Below are 20,807 nucleotides of genomic sequence, written 5' to 3'. Positions count from 1 at the left end.
TTTTATTTTTAAACTGACTATTGACTCCATAAAAAAATTAACACCAAAGAAAATAAACGTTGGAAATAGAAGAAATAATTAAATTCAAAAATTTTCAGATTGAAATTCAATTAAAAATTCAAAAATTAGTCGTGCTAAAGATTATTTTAAAAAAATTTAGATAATTTTATTAGATTTTGAATTGTTTTTATTAAGATAATAATGAATGTGTTTTTTTATCATTTATATTTTCATTTAGTTGCATAATAAAGTTAAAAAAGCATTATGAAATACAATGAGATAAGGCAAGATATATATAGATATCATATCCTTTATCGCATATTTATTAAAAGAAAATATTAAAAAATAAATAATTAAAAAGAGTTAAACGAACCTTAAGTTTTTAATTATAAAAATAAGAAAAAAAGCATACATCTTCGTATATTTAGTTCTAATTATAAAATAAATCTTTATCTTTCAAAGATTATCAAAACAACTTATAAATAAAACATAGAAGAACATAAATTATAAACCGCAAAAATTCATAATAAGCTCAATATAAAACTATTTACTACACTTACTAAATTAACTCAGAGTCTCTTTTATATTCTACATTTATCAACTATCCTAATTTACTTGTATGTCAGCAGAAGAAGACAAACTTTCTCATTAGTAGAAGTTGCAAAACGCAAGATCCACTCGTGGGCACAGAAGAACATAATCTAACTCCTAATATGATTTCACTTAGCTCTAGGTGGCTCCTTAGATGACTGAAGAAGAAAAAAAAAATAAAGAGGATTTCGAAAAAATGATTCAGATTAACAGAATTATAGATGCAAGCTCTACTGTGGAGGCCCTTAATGCTCAAAAAAATAATCATGAAGAAAAAAAAACTATTGTGGATTGTATTGAAGATGAATCCTAAACACAACCTCCTTCTTCGGCAGGTACCAGCTCTATGTTTAATTTTGGAAAGAATTTACAAAAAAAGAAAAGACACAATAGCGATGTGGGAACACTATCAAGAAATGGTTCTTAATTCATCCAACCTTCTGCAGACCTTTAAAAGCTCAACGAAGATAGCTAATATCGTACTAAAAGAAGTAGTGGTTCAGACGAAGAAGATGGGGAAGCAGATGATGATTTCGATAGCATGTTTTTCTAAAAGTATAAGAAATATAGTTATTCTAATTAGCATAATTGTTTTCCTTATCCTGCCTTCAGCGATGGATTATAAGCAATTCCTGAGCTTGCTAATTCTAGTGAATTTGGAACTTCAATTAACAAAGACACATAGAGTCTCCACAGTCATAAAAAATCAATAGCTAACACAACAAAGATTCTAAACACTCATCCAAGCAACTCATCAAGCACCGATTTTAACTGTGATTAAATCCTCTTATAGAAAAATATTTAAACTATTCCATCTTCTTTTTTAGCTAGTCTCAATTAACAATAATATTAATAAGATATGGTAAACTAGCAAATTTTAAAGCAATAATAATAAGAATATGAGTAGGCCAAGTAAAAATATTAAATGAATTAAGTACTAAGACAAAATCAGCCTTTAACATAGACTAATAGTTAAATCAGCAGCAAAGCTAAGTCAAATGAAAGTAATGCTGGTTAAATCAAATCAATCTAGAATCCACAGTTTCTTAATAACGATGCATCTGACTTCCAAAAAGGAAGTTAATTCCAAAGCCAGCAAAACACTTCTAACAAAATAAACTAACAGACATAATAAGAGACTAACTAATCTTACAAGACATAAAAATCATAAAGCCATTCACCACTCTCAAGCAATAACTTAAACAATAAAAATCTAAACTAATAAAATATTTCTTCATTTTAACAATCTACATCTCCTCTTTCAAATAATCAAAATCCTTCTATTATTTCACCTAAATCTAATAATTAAGCATCAGGATTAATTAATAAAAATATTGGTTCATCTTAATCCCAACAAATTAATCCTTCATTAACCTCCTCTTCAAATATATCTCAATATCATCACAGCAGAGGCGAATCTTCTTAATTCTATGCAACAAATAATTAGAATGAATTTAAAGATTTGAACATTAGTAAGTATTCTAAAAGAAATTCAATTCATGAGATTTTTAACTAAGCTTCTTTAAATGGTAGTTAAAAAACCAATACTCAAAACGGCTAAATATTTTAAGTCTAATCAAATGAATCAAAGTACTAATAACAATAATAGTAGCAACAACAATAATAGCAATTATCTAATACTAATAATAGCCTAAGTGGAAGAGGATCTAACCTTTCTGATTCCATTAGACCTCTTGTTTAGTAGTTTAACTTGTATATGAATGAACATGAAAAAAAGGAAGATTAAACAATCAATTAGCAAAGTCATTTGCTTTTTCCTCAAAAGGTAAATCTCTTGATAAATAAAGCTTTTGTTGATAGAAAGGACGTAGGCAAGTAGCGCTATTAACAAAATTAAAATGACTCTTCTGAATAACACTCTATGATTGAAACAATAGCCTCACCCAAAGAAGGCAGGTAATCAATAACCCCCGCTACATCGCAAACAAAAGGAGGCTAAGATAATAATTAAAATATACAAATTTCAAGCTTTAGATCAAATAAAAACTAAACTGAGAAAATGAATTAAAATAATTAATAATAAATCCAATCTTAGACTTATCAAAACATTTCTAATTCTACTAACTCACAAAAGAGCAGTAATTTAATGAGTTTTTCAAATCAGTTAAACATGCAAATTAATAATTTTAACAATATTCTAAACTCTAACGATTAAAAATCATAGAGAAGACATTAGAATGATAACACTGAATAATTACATGTAAGTAATTCTAACACTTATCCCACTCATTAAATTAATTAAAGTATTTCATTTAACAACAAATAAAACTAAAATACTTAATCCTTTGTAAATAATAACTAAGCAAGCAATAACATCTAAAAAACTTCAAACAATTTTGAAAAAGAAATCCATCAAATATAATAAAATAACTACCTATAAAACAACTAAAACTCTAATTTATAATTAAACAGTTCTAGAAACTTACCAAAAGAAAGTGAATCAACCTAAAGAAAAGTAAGTTTTAATACAAATATGTCTTAGCTAGTAAGTTCCTAAAATATTGGTAATTCTACCACTTCATCAAATAGCAAAAGCAGCAACAACATTCTGAACTGCAGCAACAACATTTCTAATCCTTAATAAATTATCAATATATAAACTTCTTCCTAACTTAGTTATCCTAGTTAGCAATAATTTTAAGGTATAAGTTAAACTATGTCAATAGAACAATCATAGCAAATTTAAAAGTAGCTTCAGCAATTTTAAATGTTGTAATAATAGCAACCTGCATAATAACTTAACTAATAATAGCTCTTGACAATAGACTCAGAATAGCAAAGAAAAACTTACTCCCAGATTATTAAAGATTACTTAAAAGGTAATGGCAGTTCTTTTAAGCTAGGTTAAAACACTCACAATACTAACAGTGTTTAAATTAGCAAAACCAATAGCAATTAGAATACTTTGTAGAAGAGCAATAACACCATCACTAGAGAGCAAAAGCCTAAAAACAGTAGCATATCTACTAATCCTCTGTCTGCAAAAAGTACCTAAAGCAATCAGCTTGAAGGAAGAGTTTTCATGCTAGAGTCAAAAGTTTTATCTTTAAAATAAAAGACTGACAATTTAGAAAAAGTAAACTAAAATCTTACATAAGAATTAATAAAGATTAAAGAAGAGAAAGCAAATTACATCAAGGTAAATTCAATTATTTTATTCAAACCAATTTTAACAATTAACTAAAAATTAAAAGGAAAACTTAGAAAGCAAGCAGAGAATTATAGAATTAGAAACAATCACTAAAAAAAACGAAGAAAGCATTACAATCATATTACAAATGCTTCATAAATCCCAAAGCGATTATGAATAACTCCTAAGATAACAGAAATAAGAAGTTTCAACTAATGTTTTTACGTAAAATATAAATTAAATTCAAAATAAATTTAACATAACCAAAAATAAAAATAAATTAATAAATATTAGTGACATATCTTGCATAGATTCACCAAATGAGATCTTTAATTAAAAGGTTTAAAAATAAGTTCTATTATAAAATAAAAATATGAATTAAATTATTGACTATTGCGATTAAAAATCAAGTTAAAATAAGTCATATTTACTTAGAGAAAAAGAATAAAAATTTTAAAACAATTGCAACATTACAAATAGCAATAATTTTAATTACAGCTAAAAAGGCAGCTTCGTTCAATAACCTCAAAATGCAGGAAATCAGAATAAATTCTACAATGAAAACTACTCTTTTAATAGCATTCTATAATAAAAAAAATAATATAACCAATAACAAAACGGATTAAGTACCAAATAAAACTCGCAATTCTAGAACAATCAATAGAACATAAACAATATCTTGAAGCCATCAAATCTTAATGTAAAATAATGTTTCATTTTTATTATCTTTATTAACAATTTTTTTAATTATAAAGTACCAAAACCAACCAAGACTATCATCTTATCAATGACTTATAAAACAAAATTTTATCTGATAAATAAAATATAATTAAAAACTATTTATAAATATAGAAAATTATAAAATAAATTAAATACTGTAAATATTAATCAATCTACCAATTTATATATCCATCCATCCATAATTTTGCATTTTATTTTTATATAATAAAATTTTGTAGAAAATATAAATACTGAAAATACTAAAAAAAAATATTTCAAAAGTTAATAGTTTGCTTTGATTTCATTTTTTCATAGAGTAATTTTATTTATTCAGAATCAGGGTCAGATTAATGAGCCTTAGTTATATATTCAATAGCTTTATCGTAGTTTGAGGTATCGTAATGAATGATAGCACATTGCATTAGAGGAGCTGGCAGCTCTGAATTGACATCAAGGCACATTTGATAGCATATTAAGGCGTCTTAAGGAGATTTATGATGATATTATAAAATGTATGCCATGTAATATAAAGCATCCGTATCATTATGGTAAATTTTAATGCAGTTCAAAAACATCTCTTCTGCTTCCTCATATCTTTGTTGTCTTAAATACAAAAGGCCTAGCTATTTGTAAGAATCAGAATGCTTTTTATTTATCTTTATAGCTTTCTCAAAGCATTATTATGCTTAATCATTATTCTTTAAAAAATTTAAGTTAATCATGCCTTGGAAATACTAAAATTCTATCATTTCAGGATAATTTTCAGATCCAATCTGTAGAATTTCTAAACTTTTTTATATGTTTTATAATTTCAAATATAGTTCAGAGATATTCAAAAACATCTGATGACTTATTTCATATTTGTGCTCCTTCTAAAATTCATAATTCTTTAAATAATATTCTAAAGATTTTTCATAGTTGTTTAAGAAGTAATATGATGATGCTACCTTTAAAAATAAGCTAGCAATTTCTAAATTTGCATTTTTAAGCTCTTCATTTATTGCTTCTTCTTGGTTTTTTGTATCTTTTTTCTTGCCACTTAAAATAACATCTAAATACTTAAGATAGTAATCTACACTATGACTGTACTCTCTTTTATTGAAATAAGCTTCACCTAAAAAGGAAAAAAGTATAGGGTTATAAAGTTCGTTATGGTTAATAATTTTGTAAATATGTTCGATGGCAGCATCATTTTTGTTCATGTTTTTAATCAAATTTTGTAAATACATCAAATGAATTTCCACATTTTTATAGTTTTTTTTAAGAGATTCTTAGTAAAATGGTATCGATTCCTCATATTAACTTTCTTTTTAAAATTCTTGAGCAATATGAAACAGTTCATCTGCTATAATTTAATCAGTATAATGTTCTTGATTTGAAATATTTTTTAAGTAGTCGTTAAAAAGCTCAATTGACTTTTAAGTTTCTCCTTTTTCTAAATAAATCTTTGCTATTTGGTAATCACATTCTTCTTTTGATATGCCTTTCAATGACAAATTAGACTTCATTTGATTCCAACTTTAAATTGCTTCCTCAAATTTATTTTGTTCAACTAAAATCTAATTTTGTGTATAAAATTTTGTAATTTCCTCTTCATTGTCAACTCTATTGTCTTATTAAGAAGTAAACTGATATTTATTTAGCCTAATATTATTTATTTATGAAAAACCATGTAGAATATATTATGAAAATATGAATGCAATTTACTTTGAGTTTAGACAAATCTTATCTAATAAATTAGATCTATTGAAATAATCAATAGAATTATGATTTTTATGTTATTTTAGAATCTATTTACAAATTCTACTTTAAAGTTAAATAGATTTTTTGAAAATTGAACAAATCATTTGTTTTTAATTACTCGAAAATTTTTTAATATAAATTTTTTTATCAAAGAACAAATCTCCTACTTAACTACTTTAAGTATTTTCATAAAAATGGAAAGAACATTCTCTAAAATACCATATCTTATAATAATTTAATTTTACCTTAAAAATAACGAATCATAAAATAAATAAAAAATAATTTTAAATAATAAAATTTAATATTGTTCAAAATAAACTGTATGAATTCAACAAAAATGTAAAATACTTTTTATTTTTATTGTATTTAAATAAGTAAACTAGCGCCATTTGCAAATAGATTATCAAGAGATTAAGAAGAAAAGAAAAGATATGTATGATTAGTAAATAGGTTGATTATCTTACTTAATATTTGTTAAAAAACAATCACAGATCAACCTTAATGAATGACTAATAAAATAAATAAATATAAATAAACAAAAATTATATAAATGATTTGCCCTTATTCATTAATTAATTAATTAAAATTCTTAAGTTTCAATTTATTTCACTATTTTTTTGATTTAAATTATTAACAAAGAACTCTTTTCTATATATTAATAAAAGTAAGTAAAAAATGAAATTAAGCAAGAGAGACGAAAGCTCATCAGGTATTCATTACAAATATGATATGGCTAAATTTAATACGCATTAGATATATTATTACCCAATTAAGTCCTTTACAGAAATAGCATTTGTTTTTTTATGAAAGTTTATTTTAAGCTTCATAAATATTCAATATGATCATTATTATCATATGAATTTAAATATATAAAGAAGGTATCTATCTAGCTTTTACAAGATATAAAATTAGATGCATAGCCATAATAATATGAGATATTTTTTTAAATAGTGAAATTAATGTCTTGGTATTTAAATTTACATTCTAATTTAAAATAGACCCAAGTGATGAAGAAAATAAAGTAGAACGTAATCGCTATTGGAGATTCTGGTAGTCTTAGTTTGAAGAAACAGTAAAGGAGATATAATTGTCTATGATAAAGAAAAATAGACCAACCATAAAAATGCAATTCATTAAGAAAAGAAGAGAGTTTGGATAACCATGTAAATTAAATGAAACTGATGCAAGTGAAAAAATGTTGGAAGTAAAACAGCAAAGTGATCCATTTGCTCATGTCCGTAATAAAGTTATTGATATAGGTTTATAAGGTTGTAATCCAATAGTAAATTCTTCCACTTAAACAATCTGGAATAGGCGTATAAATAAAGCTCTCACTGTAGATAATGAATAAACAATTGTAGAAATAGAAGATGATAACTAAGAGCTTCTCAAATTTTTAGATAATGTGTATCCCTTGATGGAAGAAGCGTTACAATCAAATGAAACTATTGATATTTATCAAAACGATTTTGAGTTATTTGATGCCGATGATGTAGCTGCAGAAGGCACTGAACTTTCTAATGCAATTAAAGAATGGAAAACATTTTACTATTTATAATGCAAAGGCAAGAAAATATCTTGTATTCAATTCCAACCTAATAACCAGCTCAATTAAAAGTAGGAAATAACTGCAATTTTTAAATATAAAAATTGATTTAATTTATTTGCATAAAAATGCATTTTGAAATTTAAAAAAAGATATTACATTATTTCTTTTAATGAAATAGCAAAAATTATAAAAATTTAATGTTATAAAATGATTAAAAAACTAAGAAAAGCTATTTTAAATTTAAATTAAATCTTATTTATGACTTTTCTTTCATTTTAAATAAAAGAGGAAAATATATTGCAGCTGCATTTATGGAAAATCTAACTTTTGAGGAAAGAGTAATTTATAGTATGAAATCTCATAAATTTATGATTGTATTTTGGGATTATGATGACTAACATTCAATTGATCCTGTTCTTATTCTCACAAGTCCTTTAGAAATAATAACTTTCTAATTTAATCCTAAAGATCCAAATATAGTCATCGGTAAATAAAACTATTCTAAAAATGCAATTTTTATCTTAAATATAAATTAATAATATAGGTGGTGCTGCAAATGGTTAAATTATCATGTGGGATTTGAAATAAAGTAACAGTCTTTACACTGTAACAGGTAAAAAAGGGTAGAAAGCTAAATAAGACAGTAAAAGTGAAATTCCTGAAATAAATCCTTTGATTCTTTCTCAGCTTCAAGATCCTTCAAGTGCCTAGTAACTACCAAATAATGAAATAGTCCGCAAAAATGTTTGCTCCCATAAAAATCCAGTTCTTTCAATTTCTTGGATTCCTCCTACAGTAGAATTTGATAGAAAAGTATTTAATAATGTTGTTCATCCCACTCGTAAATAAAATTTCAATTTTCATTAAGGCTCTATTAAATTATTATCTATTTATTTATTTTAGATGGAGATTGTTACTAATTTGCATCTATTTCTTGGGATGGCCAAGTTTGTTTTTGGGATACAAGATTTAATGATTAAAAAGACTCTAAGAAATAATTTGATGTAATTTAGCTACTTATGATGAAATTTAAATTTAAAATTATTTTTTTTATTTATTTATTTAGATTACCAGTCATCAATGGAAAGCAAATTACGGTTTGCAACTTGTTAGACCTGAAGGTGGAGGTACAATGGGTGGTGCACAAATTGCATTTAGAAAAGGTTAAAGAAATCCTACATTCACAGGAACATCTGATGAAGGTGAACTTTTCTTGGTTGATTGGACAGTTCACCCAACAGAAGATAGTAACAGAAATGACAAAGTAACTAAATTATGGTAAAATGAAAGATCTTATCGTCCTACAGTTGCCTTAGAAAATTCTCCCTTTTATGATGATATAATTCTTACTATCCATGATTTCAATTTCTGTATCTGGAAGCATGATGTTGATGTACCAATTTTTGATTCTGCTATAGTTAAATAAGGATAAATTACATGTGGTGCTTTTTCACCTTCACGTCCTGGTGTTGTAATCATTGGACTTAATGATGGTAATATAAATGTTTGGGATTTCCTCGACTAATCTCATAAAGCAACTCTTACATATCACGTTGGTGCTAAACCTCTCTCATATATTAAATTCCATGAAAATCAACATCATTCATTAGTATATATTTTTATTATAATAAGCTTTTTAATTATTTATTTATTTTTGCTTTAACTTTTAAACAGGCAGTTGGTGATTATGATGGTACTGTACATATTTTAGAATTACCATATACCTTATGGAAAAAGATAGGAGAAGAAGAAAAAACCATGAACGATTTTTGGAATCGTGAAGTTTTAAGAGTTAGATACTTTAAACATAGATTTGAAATTAGAGAAGAAGAATTTAAAAAATTAAAAGAAAAGAAAGATTAAGAAGTTGCTGAAGAAGTAACTACAACCTAAAAAGTCGTAATAAAGCTCTATTTCTCATATTTAACTAAATACTTAAATTTACCTAAATATAGGATAACTAAGTAGATGAAGACGAAGAATTAGAAAAAGAATATTAAGAATAAGCTCTTTAATATATTAATGAAGTTATAAAAGGAGTCAAGCCAGATTAAGAAGCACCTTAAAACTCTAAAGCTGCTAAAAAATGAAAATATAAAAATCTTGCAAATTAAATTATTTTAAGTATTATATTTATAAAATATTACTTCTCTGTTTATTGAAAAATAAATATTAAAATCAATCTTTTAATTTATTTAAATAATAAAGTTTGTGTCTAAAAGCATTAAATTGCAAAGCCAAGTATAAATGATTAAAAAATAAATTTTATTTCAATAATTTCATTTTAAATTAGTTTAATTTTTTCAGATCTTAATATTAAAAGAAGTTAGATAGATATATTACTTTATTATATTTAGCTGTAGAATTCTATTAATTAATTTCAAATTTAGTTGTTTATAAAAATTAAGCCATAAAATATCATTATTTAAGTAATAAAACATTATTTAAAATTATTTATTTATTTCTAAAATGAAAAATTGAAAAATTGTATAATGGTTTGGATATTTTTTAAACAAACGTTTACTTTAATTAGCTGCTAAAGATTTCTTTTAAAATTAATTTATTTTTGAAATGAATTTTATTTTGTTGACAAATTAATTAAATGCAAATGTTTGAACATTTTAATTGTTGTAATATTTTTAAATAATTCTTAATATTATAAAATGTTATTAAAAAATAAAATAACTTTAGTTATTGTATTTATTTATTAATTACAAGTTTTCATAAAATAATGAAGGTAATTATTAAAATTGGTAAGGCAATTTTTTTTGGACAAAAAAGATACTTAGGGAATGCCTTAATTAATGAGCATTTACAGTATATGATAATAATAAATATAATACTTTCTAATTTAGTTAACTCTTTTTAATTTAAGTTTTATTATATTTATTATGAGAGTTTTTTAAGGTGATAATTTCTATTGAAAATAGAATTAATAAATATTATCTGTAAAAAGACATAGTGATTAATACAAAATAATATCAAAAATATCAGAAATGAAGTAATTAGTAAAAAACACTAAAAAAATTTACAAGGATCTTTTTTACTAATATGAATTTAATGAAAGGCTAAATACATTATAAAATTGTTTAAAATATTTGAGTTATATTTATTTATTTCATTTAAGACTTGCTTATTTTTTTAGTATTTTAGATTAAAAATATATTAGAAAATTATTAATAGTATTGTAAATAGTGATGGTAAGTAAGATCAGTACATACCTCCCATACCACCCATACCGCCCATACCACCCATAGCAGGAGCAGCATCCTTCTTTTGGCTGGCATCTTCAACAATAATACATTCAGAAGTAATCATTAAAGAGGCAACAGAGGTAGAGTCGATAAGAGCTCTTCTAACGACCTTAGTGGGATCGATAATACCAGCTTCAATTAAATTAGTATATCTGTCCTTGGAAGCATCATAACCGAGGTTAGCATCCTTAGATTCAAGTAATTTACCAACAATGATAGCTCCTTCCTTACCAGCATTTTCAGCAATAGTCTTGCAAGGAATTTGGATGGCCTTCTTGACGATTTAGATACCAATGTTTTAATCGAAGTTTTCACCCTTCAAGTTGTCTAATTCTCTGGAAGCATATAATAAAGCGCAACCACCACCTTTATTAATTTAAGAAATAATTTTTTAATAAATTAAAATTTTATTTGAAAGTCAAATATATAAATAGATCAAACAATAAATTACCAATAACGATGCCTTCTTCGACGGCAGCTCTGGTAGCACAGAGAGCATCGGTGATTCTGTCCTTGATTTCACCAACTTCGACTTCAGAGGCACCACCGACCTTAATGATACCAACACCACCTTAGAACTTAGCAAGTCTTTCTTATAATTTTTCCTTGTCGTATTCAGAAGTAGTTTCTTAAATTTATTCCTTGATTTAAGCACATCTTTCATTAATAGCAGTTTAATCACCAGAACCATCCATAATAACGGTGTCGTCCTTAGTAACGATAACTCTCTTGCAGGTACCCATAACATTGACTTCAGCATTGTCAAAGTTAAGACCAACATCTTCAGAGATGACAGTACCGTTGGTGAGAATGGCAATATCGTTAAGGATAGCCTTTCTGTTATCACCGAAAGCGGGAGCCTTAACAGCGCAGATGTTAAGACCACCTCTAAGCTTGTTGACGACCAAAGTAGCCAAAGCTTCAGATTCAACATCTTCACAGATAATGAGGATGGGTCTGTTGGACTTCATGGCGTGTTCTAAGTAGGGCAAGATAGCTTGGATGTTAGTAACCTTCTTTTCAGCGATCAAGATAAGAGGGTTTTCTAATTCACACTTTTAAGACTTAGTGTTAGTGACGAAGTAGGGAGAGATGTAACCTCTGTCGAATCTCATACCTTCAACGAATTCGATTTCGTGGTTCAAGGTCTTACCTATTTATTTCATAAAAATATCATTTTTAATAAATTAAAAAAAAAATATTTTATCATAAACAATTTTTTTTATTCTTTAAGATTTCTTAAATATTCTAAATAAATTAAATTGTTGTTGCTAAAGCTTCATTAATTTGAGATATTTGTTTATTTAATCTTTTTAAAGAATTTCGAGAAATTTTATTTTCTTCTTTATATTTAATTTTGATTTGAGAAATTTCTTAAAAATTTTTCACCAGCTATCTATCAATGATCACTTTTCAAGAAAATAAAATTGTCAATATCTCAATTAAATTGCTTCTTTAATTATCAATTATTTATTTGATTAATAAATAAATTAATTAATTAATCAACTTATACATCACTTAACTTACTGATGTAAGAGTAAATTTATAATCTATTACTGCTTAAATCCTTAAGTACTACTTATTATTCTATGTTTATTTTATGTCATAGTATTCATTAACTACGCTTGTTTTTATATGCTTGATACAAACGTGGCTATTCCCTATTATAAACTTTTAGTTTTCGTATTTAAACTAAAGAATATCTATCTCAAATTATTTTATTTAGATCATTCAAGAAATCTAATAGAATTTTCTGTATTTTTTTTGTTTGCATTTGAAATTCAAAATATTACCATCAGCAACAGTGATAGTACCGTGTTCACCAGTCTTTTCCATGAGCTTAGCAATAAGATCACCGATTTCACGGTCACCGTTGGCAGAAATAGTGGCAACATCGGAAATGAGTTGGGTGGTGTTGACGGGTCTAGAGTTGGCCTTAAGGGTCTTAACGACGTGGTCAACAGCAAGGTTGATACCTCTTCTTAAGTCCATAGGGTTCATACCAGCAGCAACAGACTTGCAACCTTCCTTGAAGATAGCTCTAGCTAAGACGGTGGCAGTGGTGGTACCATCACCAGCTTCGTCATTAGTCTTGGAAGCAACTTGCTTGACCAAAGAGGCACCAATGTTTTCGAACTTATCAGAAAATTCGATGTTCTTGGCAACAGTGACACCATCCTTAGTGATCTTAGGGGGACCGAAAGTTCTATATAATTAAATGTATAAGTTAATAACTTAAAATTCAACTTTTATTCTAATATTTTCTTTTATCAAGGATAAAAGTATTCCTTCTTAACGAATAAAATGTCAAGCTTTTTTTATTGAAAATCTTAAAATTTTAACATCCAACAAAAGGATAAGAAATAATTTCACCATATTTGAAATTGTTATCTTTTCTTCTCTCATTCATGATGTATTGTTAATGTTTTAAGATTGATATAGAAATAAAAAAATCATTTTTCTTACTATTCGATGACAACGTTACGACCCTTGGGACCGAGGGTGGTTTGAACGGCATCAGCAAGCTTTTCGCAGCCAATAAGCATCTTTTATCTGGCTTCCATACCAAAGCTCAATTCCTTAGCAGCGAAGAACATAGGGAACTTTTGGGATAAACCCTTGGTGCTAGACTTAATGTATTGGGTAACGGCTTTCTTGGCGAACATTTTTGTGTTTTTATTTTTACTTGATTTGTTTTATTTTTTGGTTTTGTGTATCTTTTGATTATTTATTAATTTTTAAGCGGATATGACCTCAAATTAAGTTTTTAATAACTAGAAGACCCCTACTTCATAATCTTCTATTCTATATTTCTAGAAACTTCAACATGAAAAATAATAATAATGTCTTTCAAAAGCAATCCAAAATGAAAAAGGGTTTAAAACAAGCTATTGTATTATACAAAGAGAGATCCACCTATAAAAGCAGTAATTGTGTTAAAAACAAGCATATTCTTTTTACATAGACACTAAATATAATGATTTATATACTATTCAAATAATAATTAGTCTACGTTTTCTATTTTTCTAAATTTCTTTTTCTTGATTTTTATCAATATTTATTTCATTTTAATTTTTATCAGATAAATTTCTCTCAACATACTTGTGTACATATTCTCAATACAAACTATAAAATAAAAAAACTGTTGATTTAGCCAACCTAAATCAGGATTAAGTGTGGTGAGTATAAACTACAGAACTTCTAAAATATTTTAAAAACTTAATATTTATTTAAAAATATAAATTTCATTATTTATTTAATTAAAAATTATTATAGTCCATCAGGTAAGTTTTGAAATATAATTGAAATATCTTTGTTATCAAAATTGCAAATTATTCTCTAAGAACTAAAATAAATAGTATCGCATATTATTAAATTTTTCTATCTTACTAATTTTATATATCAAGAGCTAAAATTAGTAAGCTTAAACAAAGATAATAAAAATAATATGATTTTTCTCTAAATAATTCCATTCATGGTTTTTCTTTGGCGAGAAGTAAATACTAAAAGATATTCATTATACTTATTAAAAATATACATTTCTAGTAATTTGAAGCATAGTACAGAATTTTTAATTAAAAGATTTGATTAAGATACAACCTTGAATTCAAAAATAACAGACTAAAAATTGCGATTAATTCATAATGTATTTTAATTTAATTAATTTATTCATTTATCCTTAATTTATTAAGGGAGTAATTTATCATTAATAACATTCATATTAAAAAGAAATAGATTGATTTCATATTACTGCTAATTCGTATAATTAAAATGTTATAATTAAGCAATCACTCATATTAAATACTAAAAATTATGTAGAGTATGAAAATTTAAGCTTCTGATCCCAACTTTAATAAGTTAAAATATTTTTTATTTAAAAAATATATAATTTATTTATCATAATTTTGTGTTTGTTTCATATATTTATTAGTAATTTGAAATTAATAATGCTTTAAAAGCATGAACTTAAAAAAAGATTAATTAAATATAAATTAAAAACAAAAAATTTATTTTGTTTTAAAACACATATTTCTAAATAATGAGTTGTATAAAAATAATAAAAATTAAGTAATAAAAAAGGTTTTAATTATTAATTAAACTTTATAAGATTTCAATAAAAAATTAATATTTTAAGCAAATAATTTATTTTATTAAGAACAAAATGAATATTTAAAATTCATTGAATTATTAAATAAATAATTTTATTAAAATAAGGCAAAAAGGTAAATTAATTAAATAATAAAAATTTGATTAATAATTGTTTAAATTTATTATTATTGATTAAACTTAAAAACAAACAATCTAAAAATCATTTTTATTAAAAAAAATGAAATAAAAAACTATATATATAAATATATAAAGAGAAATTAAAAAAAGCATGCAAATTTTACATTAATTATTAAATCACTATTAAGTTTGAAAAATATTAAAGGATAGATTATTATTTTTTATGATGCTAAATTCAGATAATAGCCAAATCAGTTTATAAAATAATTTAAATTCTATCATTTTTTATTTAATTAATTATTTAAAAATGGAATATTATTCAAAAATTAAATTTATTGGAATATGTTTCTTTATTTATATGATTTATTTTTTATACTTGGTACTTGTATATTAATTATATGGTTTATATTTATTTTAAAATAGTTGAATTAACTGTTGCTTTGTATGATGCTTTATTCAAACAATATTAATTAATCATTTTATAAAATAATTTTTATTATAAATTTTTTATAAATAAATTAAATTCTAAATGGAATAGAGTAATTGTTATAAATTATATCTAAATAAGATAAGTTTATATCTATTTATATGGCATGTTTCTTTATCTATTTATTATATTTGGCACTTGTATCTTCATTGGCTTTATTTGTTTGTATGTTTTTTTGCTTGTTAATTTGATTGATTTTTCTTTTAATTAGTATAAAGTAAGAAAATTAAAAAGTGCAAAAAATAAAAAGAGCGAATTGCTGAAAGTAAAAATCTAATTAAATTATTAAAACAAAACTAATTAAATAAATAAAAAATATCCTTTTTAACCAAATAACAAGAAAAAGTCAAAAATGTCTTACCAATTAATTAAGCTTACTGAATTAGATAATTTAGATAGACTTGCTGCTCACATCGAATAGGCTTTAACCAAAGCTTCTAAGTTTGATGAAGAAGAAGAAAAGTATTTAGAAGAATTTAAGCAAAAATCTAGTTAATATTTGAAATCTTAGAGCTATGAAGCTCTTATTGAACTTCTTTTCTAAGCAAAAAAGAATCTCAAGCTTGATCAAAAATGTGATTATTCAAAATTTGTTTCTTTTTCGCAATTAATTAGGTCTAAATAAGGAATTTGCTTTCTTATTTAGATTAGAATATTATTTTTAATTGGTTTGAAAATAAATTTTCTAATACAGTTTTTAATAATTAGATTTAAATAGTATTTCTGCAATTACCTCCTACTTGATAACTGCTTCTCCTAAACAAGAAGCTACTCTTAAAAAGTACTAAACTGTTCTTGAAGCTGAAGAATCACATGCAAGCAACGTTTTAATTCAGTAATATATTAATTTAATTTGAAAAATAAGAAATTTCAGATTCTGAAATCAAGCACATACATACTTACTTCTATCTTAAACGGTATTTAAAAGCTTAAAAAATATTAGAAGATATATAACAAGCTTTATTAAAAATAATTTATGGTCTTGCTTGATATTGATAGATAGATAGAAACAAAATTTATTTTTAATTATAAATTTAGCCAAAGTAAATAGAAAAGCATAAAAAAATTTTATTTTTTAAATTTTAAATTAGATATGGCATTGTTTTCAACGGTTTGGACAGCTTACCTAAGATTTAATATTCTCTCTTGCTTTACATTATTGCTTATAGCAAGAAAAACGATAAAATTGGTGTTTTAAATACTACTTTCACTGATATCGATACTATCACTAAGAACTGGAATCTTACCAACAATGAAAAAAAGAAACTTCTTTCTCATATTGTTGATGCTTTAGATAAATCTATCAAGTAATTTACAATTATTCTTTTTTATTATAAAATTAAATCAAATTTTATATCTCTAAATTTGGATTTCTATTTTAAACAAGCCATTTTTGAATAAATAAATTACTAAGTCAAAGATTTTATTTAATTCTAATTTAGAATAAAATCTTGAATTAAACCAAAAAAATAACTTTAATTTTTAAATTTCATAAAATATTTTAAATCTTTAATTTAGGTAAGACTTCAGATGCCAAATTGTTTTGAAATACTTCTAAAGCTTTGAATTTTAAGATAAGTAAGACGACGAAACTTTAAAGAAATATATTCACTTACTTCTCAACTACGGCCAAGTTCTTTCTGAATATGGTTCCATTTTCGAAACAAACGGATTAAAACATTTACAAAAGTCCAATCCAGTTTTATTCTAAATCTTCTCTTTCTTCATTACTGGTGATGTTAAGGGATTTGAAGATTTTAAAAAAAGCAATCCTAATGGTTTGAAAGATAATAATATTGTTGAAGAGGAATACCTTGAAAAAGTTAGAGTCCAATCTATTTCCAGATTCGCTAAATCAGGTGAACTCATTAGCTATCAACAATTCGCATAAAACCTCCATGTAAAATAAATAGTAAAGCAATAGTTAAAATAATATTTTTTTAAAGATTAACATAGAAGATGTTGAAAACTGGGTCATCCTCGCTATCACTAGCAAAATTATTGATGCTCAAATCGACTAATACAATTAAATTATATATGTTAAGTAAATAATTTATCTTATTTGAAAGCAGAATTTAATTAATTTTCTTTTTATTTAAAAAAATTAGGGCTAATTATGGTAAATATCTTGATAAAAAGGAATGGATTAGCATGAATGATTAATTAAAAGTCATCATGGAAAAAATTAAAAGTTATCTTGAAAGCGCTGATAAATTAGCATGATTATACAAAATTAGTTTTGTTTGCTGATTGATAATAATGATATTTAAAAAATATGATTAATGATTATATATAAATCTATCAGGAATAAATATAAAAATATTTAGAAAACAATCTAAAATAAAAAAACATATTTTTATTTTCATAACCAACTAAAAAGCAGTGCATGCATACATAGAAATCTATTAAAACTATTTAAATGTAATGTTATTACGTTTTCTAAATATATTTTGTATTTATTTATATTTTAACATAATTGAAAATTTAATATTTAAAATACAAAAATAAATAAATAAATAATTATAATTAATAAATTAAGTTTGTTTCAACAATTTCAATTAATTTTTACACAATAAAAACAACTTCAAAAATAATTTTTATATTTTTTATTATTCAGTTTAGAAAGAATTCAAACTTTTATATTTTTATTATATTCTTAATCAAGGTTTTTTTAAAAAAGGAAAAAAATTTAAATTTAAAAATAAAATTTGCAAACTTTAAAATGAGTAAAATTTTGCCACTTTATTGCTTATTTTATTTTTTAGTAAGTACAAATAGAAAAATTACAATCTGTGCATTTATAGTCGAATGCTAAAATACAAGGCTTACTAACCAATTTTTTATCTTTAAAGTCTTTTCATGAGAGAGCTACTTTTTACAAATTTTTAATATTAAAGTGTCTCTAATTTATATTTTATTATTTTCTAATGATAACAAACCCACTTTAATATTGAATGAAAAAATAGAAACTAAATACTTTTATGTAGTTATTTCAAAATCATTGTATTAGCTTTATCAATGCAGGCTATTACTTTAAATATAATATGATTTAAAACAAATTTAAAATTAATTAATAAAAAAATTTAAAATAAGATTTTAAATAACTTATTGCTCCTAAACTAATTGATTATGGTTAAAAAAAAACCTATTTTTAAAAATTAAAAAAAATACTGATAGAAAAAAATGATAAATAGCAACTGCAAAAAAGCTAAAATGTTAGTTAAAACGCATTTAATTTAAAAAACAATCCAGATAAATAACTAATTAATAAATAAAGAAGGATTAAGCAAGCAACAGCTTGTAGCTTGTGAAAAATATCACTAATATAAATTTTTTTAAAATAAATCGTACTTTTATCTAAAATTAAAGTTATTTTTATAATATATATGCTTATTTTAAAATATGTTTTTCAAAAAATTAATTTATTTTAATATTGACTGACACATAGCTTATAAGATTAATTAATTTATGAAATTATTTAACGCTAATTTTTCGATTGTTTTAGATCTATAGAATAAGGAATTTAATTCAATCTGGACTATATAAATCATAAATAATTTGATATGAACTAAATTACATAAATTATGATATATGTTTATAATAGGCAACTACTGAAAGAGTAGATGATAAATCATGGCATATAAATTTTTTTTGATAAGCTGATTTAATTCGTTGATATAAAAGAATATAGCTAATATGAGTAAAACTATATCCATTTTCTTTTCTTTTCATAATTATATCAAATAAATTTTGTTAAATTTATTTGCTAAAAATTATTCTTTAAACCAATTAATTTTCTATTTCTGGGAGATCTATTAAAATCATCTAATAAAAGTTTTCTAAATATTCATAATCAGACTCTTTTAGATAAAATATGACATTATCGCTGAACTAAAATAAAGTAAGATATTTTACAAAAGTAATTATTTCTTCCTTAAATTTGATTTTGTTTTAGTTCAACTAAACGTTGTAGATCTTACTATTTTATAGTTTTTTAAATTTAATTATTACTTTAGTTCTTTTATTTTTCTATGCTATGTATTAATAAACATCTCCGAGTTAGTCATATCCTTACAAGCTAAATATTTTTTTCTAAAACAGTTATCTGTAAACTGATTAAAAATTAAAAATAAGTGATAAAAAGCATAACAAAAGAGACAGATAGAGAAGTGCAATCTTTGTTTATAAAAATGATGCTGATAGAATGTCTTGATAGCAATAAGAAAGCATGATTATTATTCTAATTATATCACTAATATAGTTAGCTATATCAAAAAACTAATATTATCTTGATCTATCTAAATTTTCTTATTTAAATATCGGCACATTATAAAATAAGAAACTGGTGAAAAATTATATCAAAATAGTTTTACTTAATTTTGATTTATATATTATCAAACATAATTAAGGTAATAAAATTATTAATAATGAATAAAAAGAAAGATTTATTCCAAAAATATCTTTATAAAATGTAAAGGTAGCCATTGTGATCAAGTATGTAGTAACCCTAAAGAACCATTAAATTACAGTGTACATTTCGTTAGTAAATAATAAGGTACACATTGATATCACTTATAAAATGTAATTAGTCATCCAGATTCTATTTAAAATATTATTCAGATCATTACCTAGAACTCCTAAGTAAAAATAGAACAATAAAAGGTGAGCTATTTAAATTACACTTTTATAGAAGATAAAATTTATTGCTTTTTCTTATGTTAAAAATTTGTTTGTAGAATCGATCAAAAGAAAATCCATTTAAATTAAGTCTAACAACCAATGTTCCAAATCTCTAAATACAAGTAATATATAAGCATTTTATACTACAAGAATAAATAAAAAGCTGATAAAATAAGCTAACTAAGCATAATCCCAATCATTTTTATAAACAGCGATAGCAGCACTAGTAATATTCAAAAAACGAGCGACAATATTGGTTATTTAGAAAAAAATTAATTTATCTATCATTAACTAAATGTTTACCTAATTAAATAGCCTAATTTGTAATTTTTATTTCTTATTTGTTTTTTACTTTTTATTACGATAATAAAATTTTTATATTAATTACTTTTTTTCTCTATTTGT

At 23.9% G+C, this 20,807-nt stretch overlaps 6 protein-coding genes across 6 annotated transcripts; 5 read left to right on the top strand and 1 right to left on the bottom strand. All coding sequences in view use genetic code 6, as the record gives it.

The window, feature by feature from the left end:
• Positions 1–328: 328 nt before the first annotated feature.
• TTHERM_00196400 (hypothetical protein) lies at positions 329–4,871 on the top strand (the record flags this gene model as incomplete). Its single annotated transcript, XM_001017294.2, has 3 exons — positions 329–3,751; positions 3,807–3,967; positions 4,037–4,871. The coding sequence occupies exons 1-3, from the start codon at positions 620–622 to the stop codon at positions 4,869–4,871; spliced, it is 4,128 nt and encodes a 1,375-aa protein (XP_001017294.2). The 5' UTR covers positions 329–619.
• Positions 4,872–6,880: 2,009 nt separating this feature from the next.
• TTHERM_00196380 (WD domain, G-beta repeat protein) lies at positions 6,881–9,844 on the top strand (the record flags this gene model as incomplete). The annotated part of the gene is made up of 8 exons (XM_001017292.1): positions 6,881–6,914; positions 7,204–7,822; positions 8,041–8,240; positions 8,299–8,595; positions 8,658–8,758; positions 8,821–9,363; positions 9,429–9,653; positions 9,710–9,844. 8 exons carry the CDS (start codon positions 6,881–6,883, stop codon positions 9,842–9,844), a joined length of 2,154 nt encoding a protein of 717 aa, XP_001017292.1.
• A 1,120-nt stretch (positions 9,845–10,964) lies between these two features.
• Positions 10,965–13,674, bottom strand: TTHERM_00196370 (chaperonin CPN60-1; the record flags this gene model as incomplete). The annotated part of the gene is made up of 4 exons (XM_001017291.2): positions 10,965–11,374; positions 11,460–12,161; positions 12,802–13,214; positions 13,475–13,674. 4 exons carry the CDS (start codon positions 13,672–13,674, stop codon positions 10,965–10,967), a joined length of 1,725 nt encoding a protein of 574 aa, XP_001017291.2.
• A 2,400-nt stretch (positions 13,675–16,074) lies between these two features.
• TTHERM_00196350 (PCI-domain protein) lies at positions 16,075–17,945 on the top strand (the record flags this gene model as incomplete). The annotated part of the gene is made up of 6 exons (XM_001017289.3): positions 16,075–16,297; positions 16,431–16,557; positions 16,814–17,029; positions 17,241–17,622; positions 17,669–17,766; positions 17,831–17,945. The coding sequence occupies 6 exons, from the start codon at positions 16,075–16,077 to the stop codon at positions 17,943–17,945; spliced, it is 1,161 nt and encodes a 386-aa protein (XP_001017289.1).
• A 731-nt stretch (positions 17,946–18,676) lies between these two features.
• On the top strand, positions 18,677–19,033 carry TTHERM_000196349 (hypothetical protein; the record flags this gene model as incomplete). The annotated part of the gene is made up of 1 exon (XM_012797915.1): positions 18,677–19,033. The coding sequence occupies one exon, from the start codon at positions 18,677–18,679 to the stop codon at positions 19,031–19,033; it is 357 nt and encodes a 118-aa protein (XP_012653369.1).
• A 917-nt stretch (positions 19,034–19,950) lies between these two features.
• On the top strand, positions 19,951–20,288 carry TTHERM_000196348 (hypothetical protein; the record flags this gene model as incomplete). Its single annotated transcript, XM_012797914.1, has 2 exons — positions 19,951–20,131; positions 20,200–20,288. 2 exons carry the CDS (start codon positions 19,951–19,953, stop codon positions 20,286–20,288), a joined length of 270 nt encoding a protein of 89 aa, XP_012653368.1.
• Positions 20,289–20,807: the final 519 nt, after the last annotated feature.

Source organism: Tetrahymena thermophila, assembly GCF_000189635.1.
Source record: "Tetrahymena thermophila SB210 genomic scaffold scf_8254617, whole genome shotgun sequence".
In the NCBI taxonomy this organism is placed as follows: Eukaryota; Ciliophora; class Oligohymenophorea; order Hymenostomatida; family Tetrahymenidae; genus Tetrahymena; species Tetrahymena thermophila.
The sequence above is the reverse complement of the archived record's forward strand: the minus strand, read 5'-3'. Positions and strand labels throughout refer to the sequence as shown.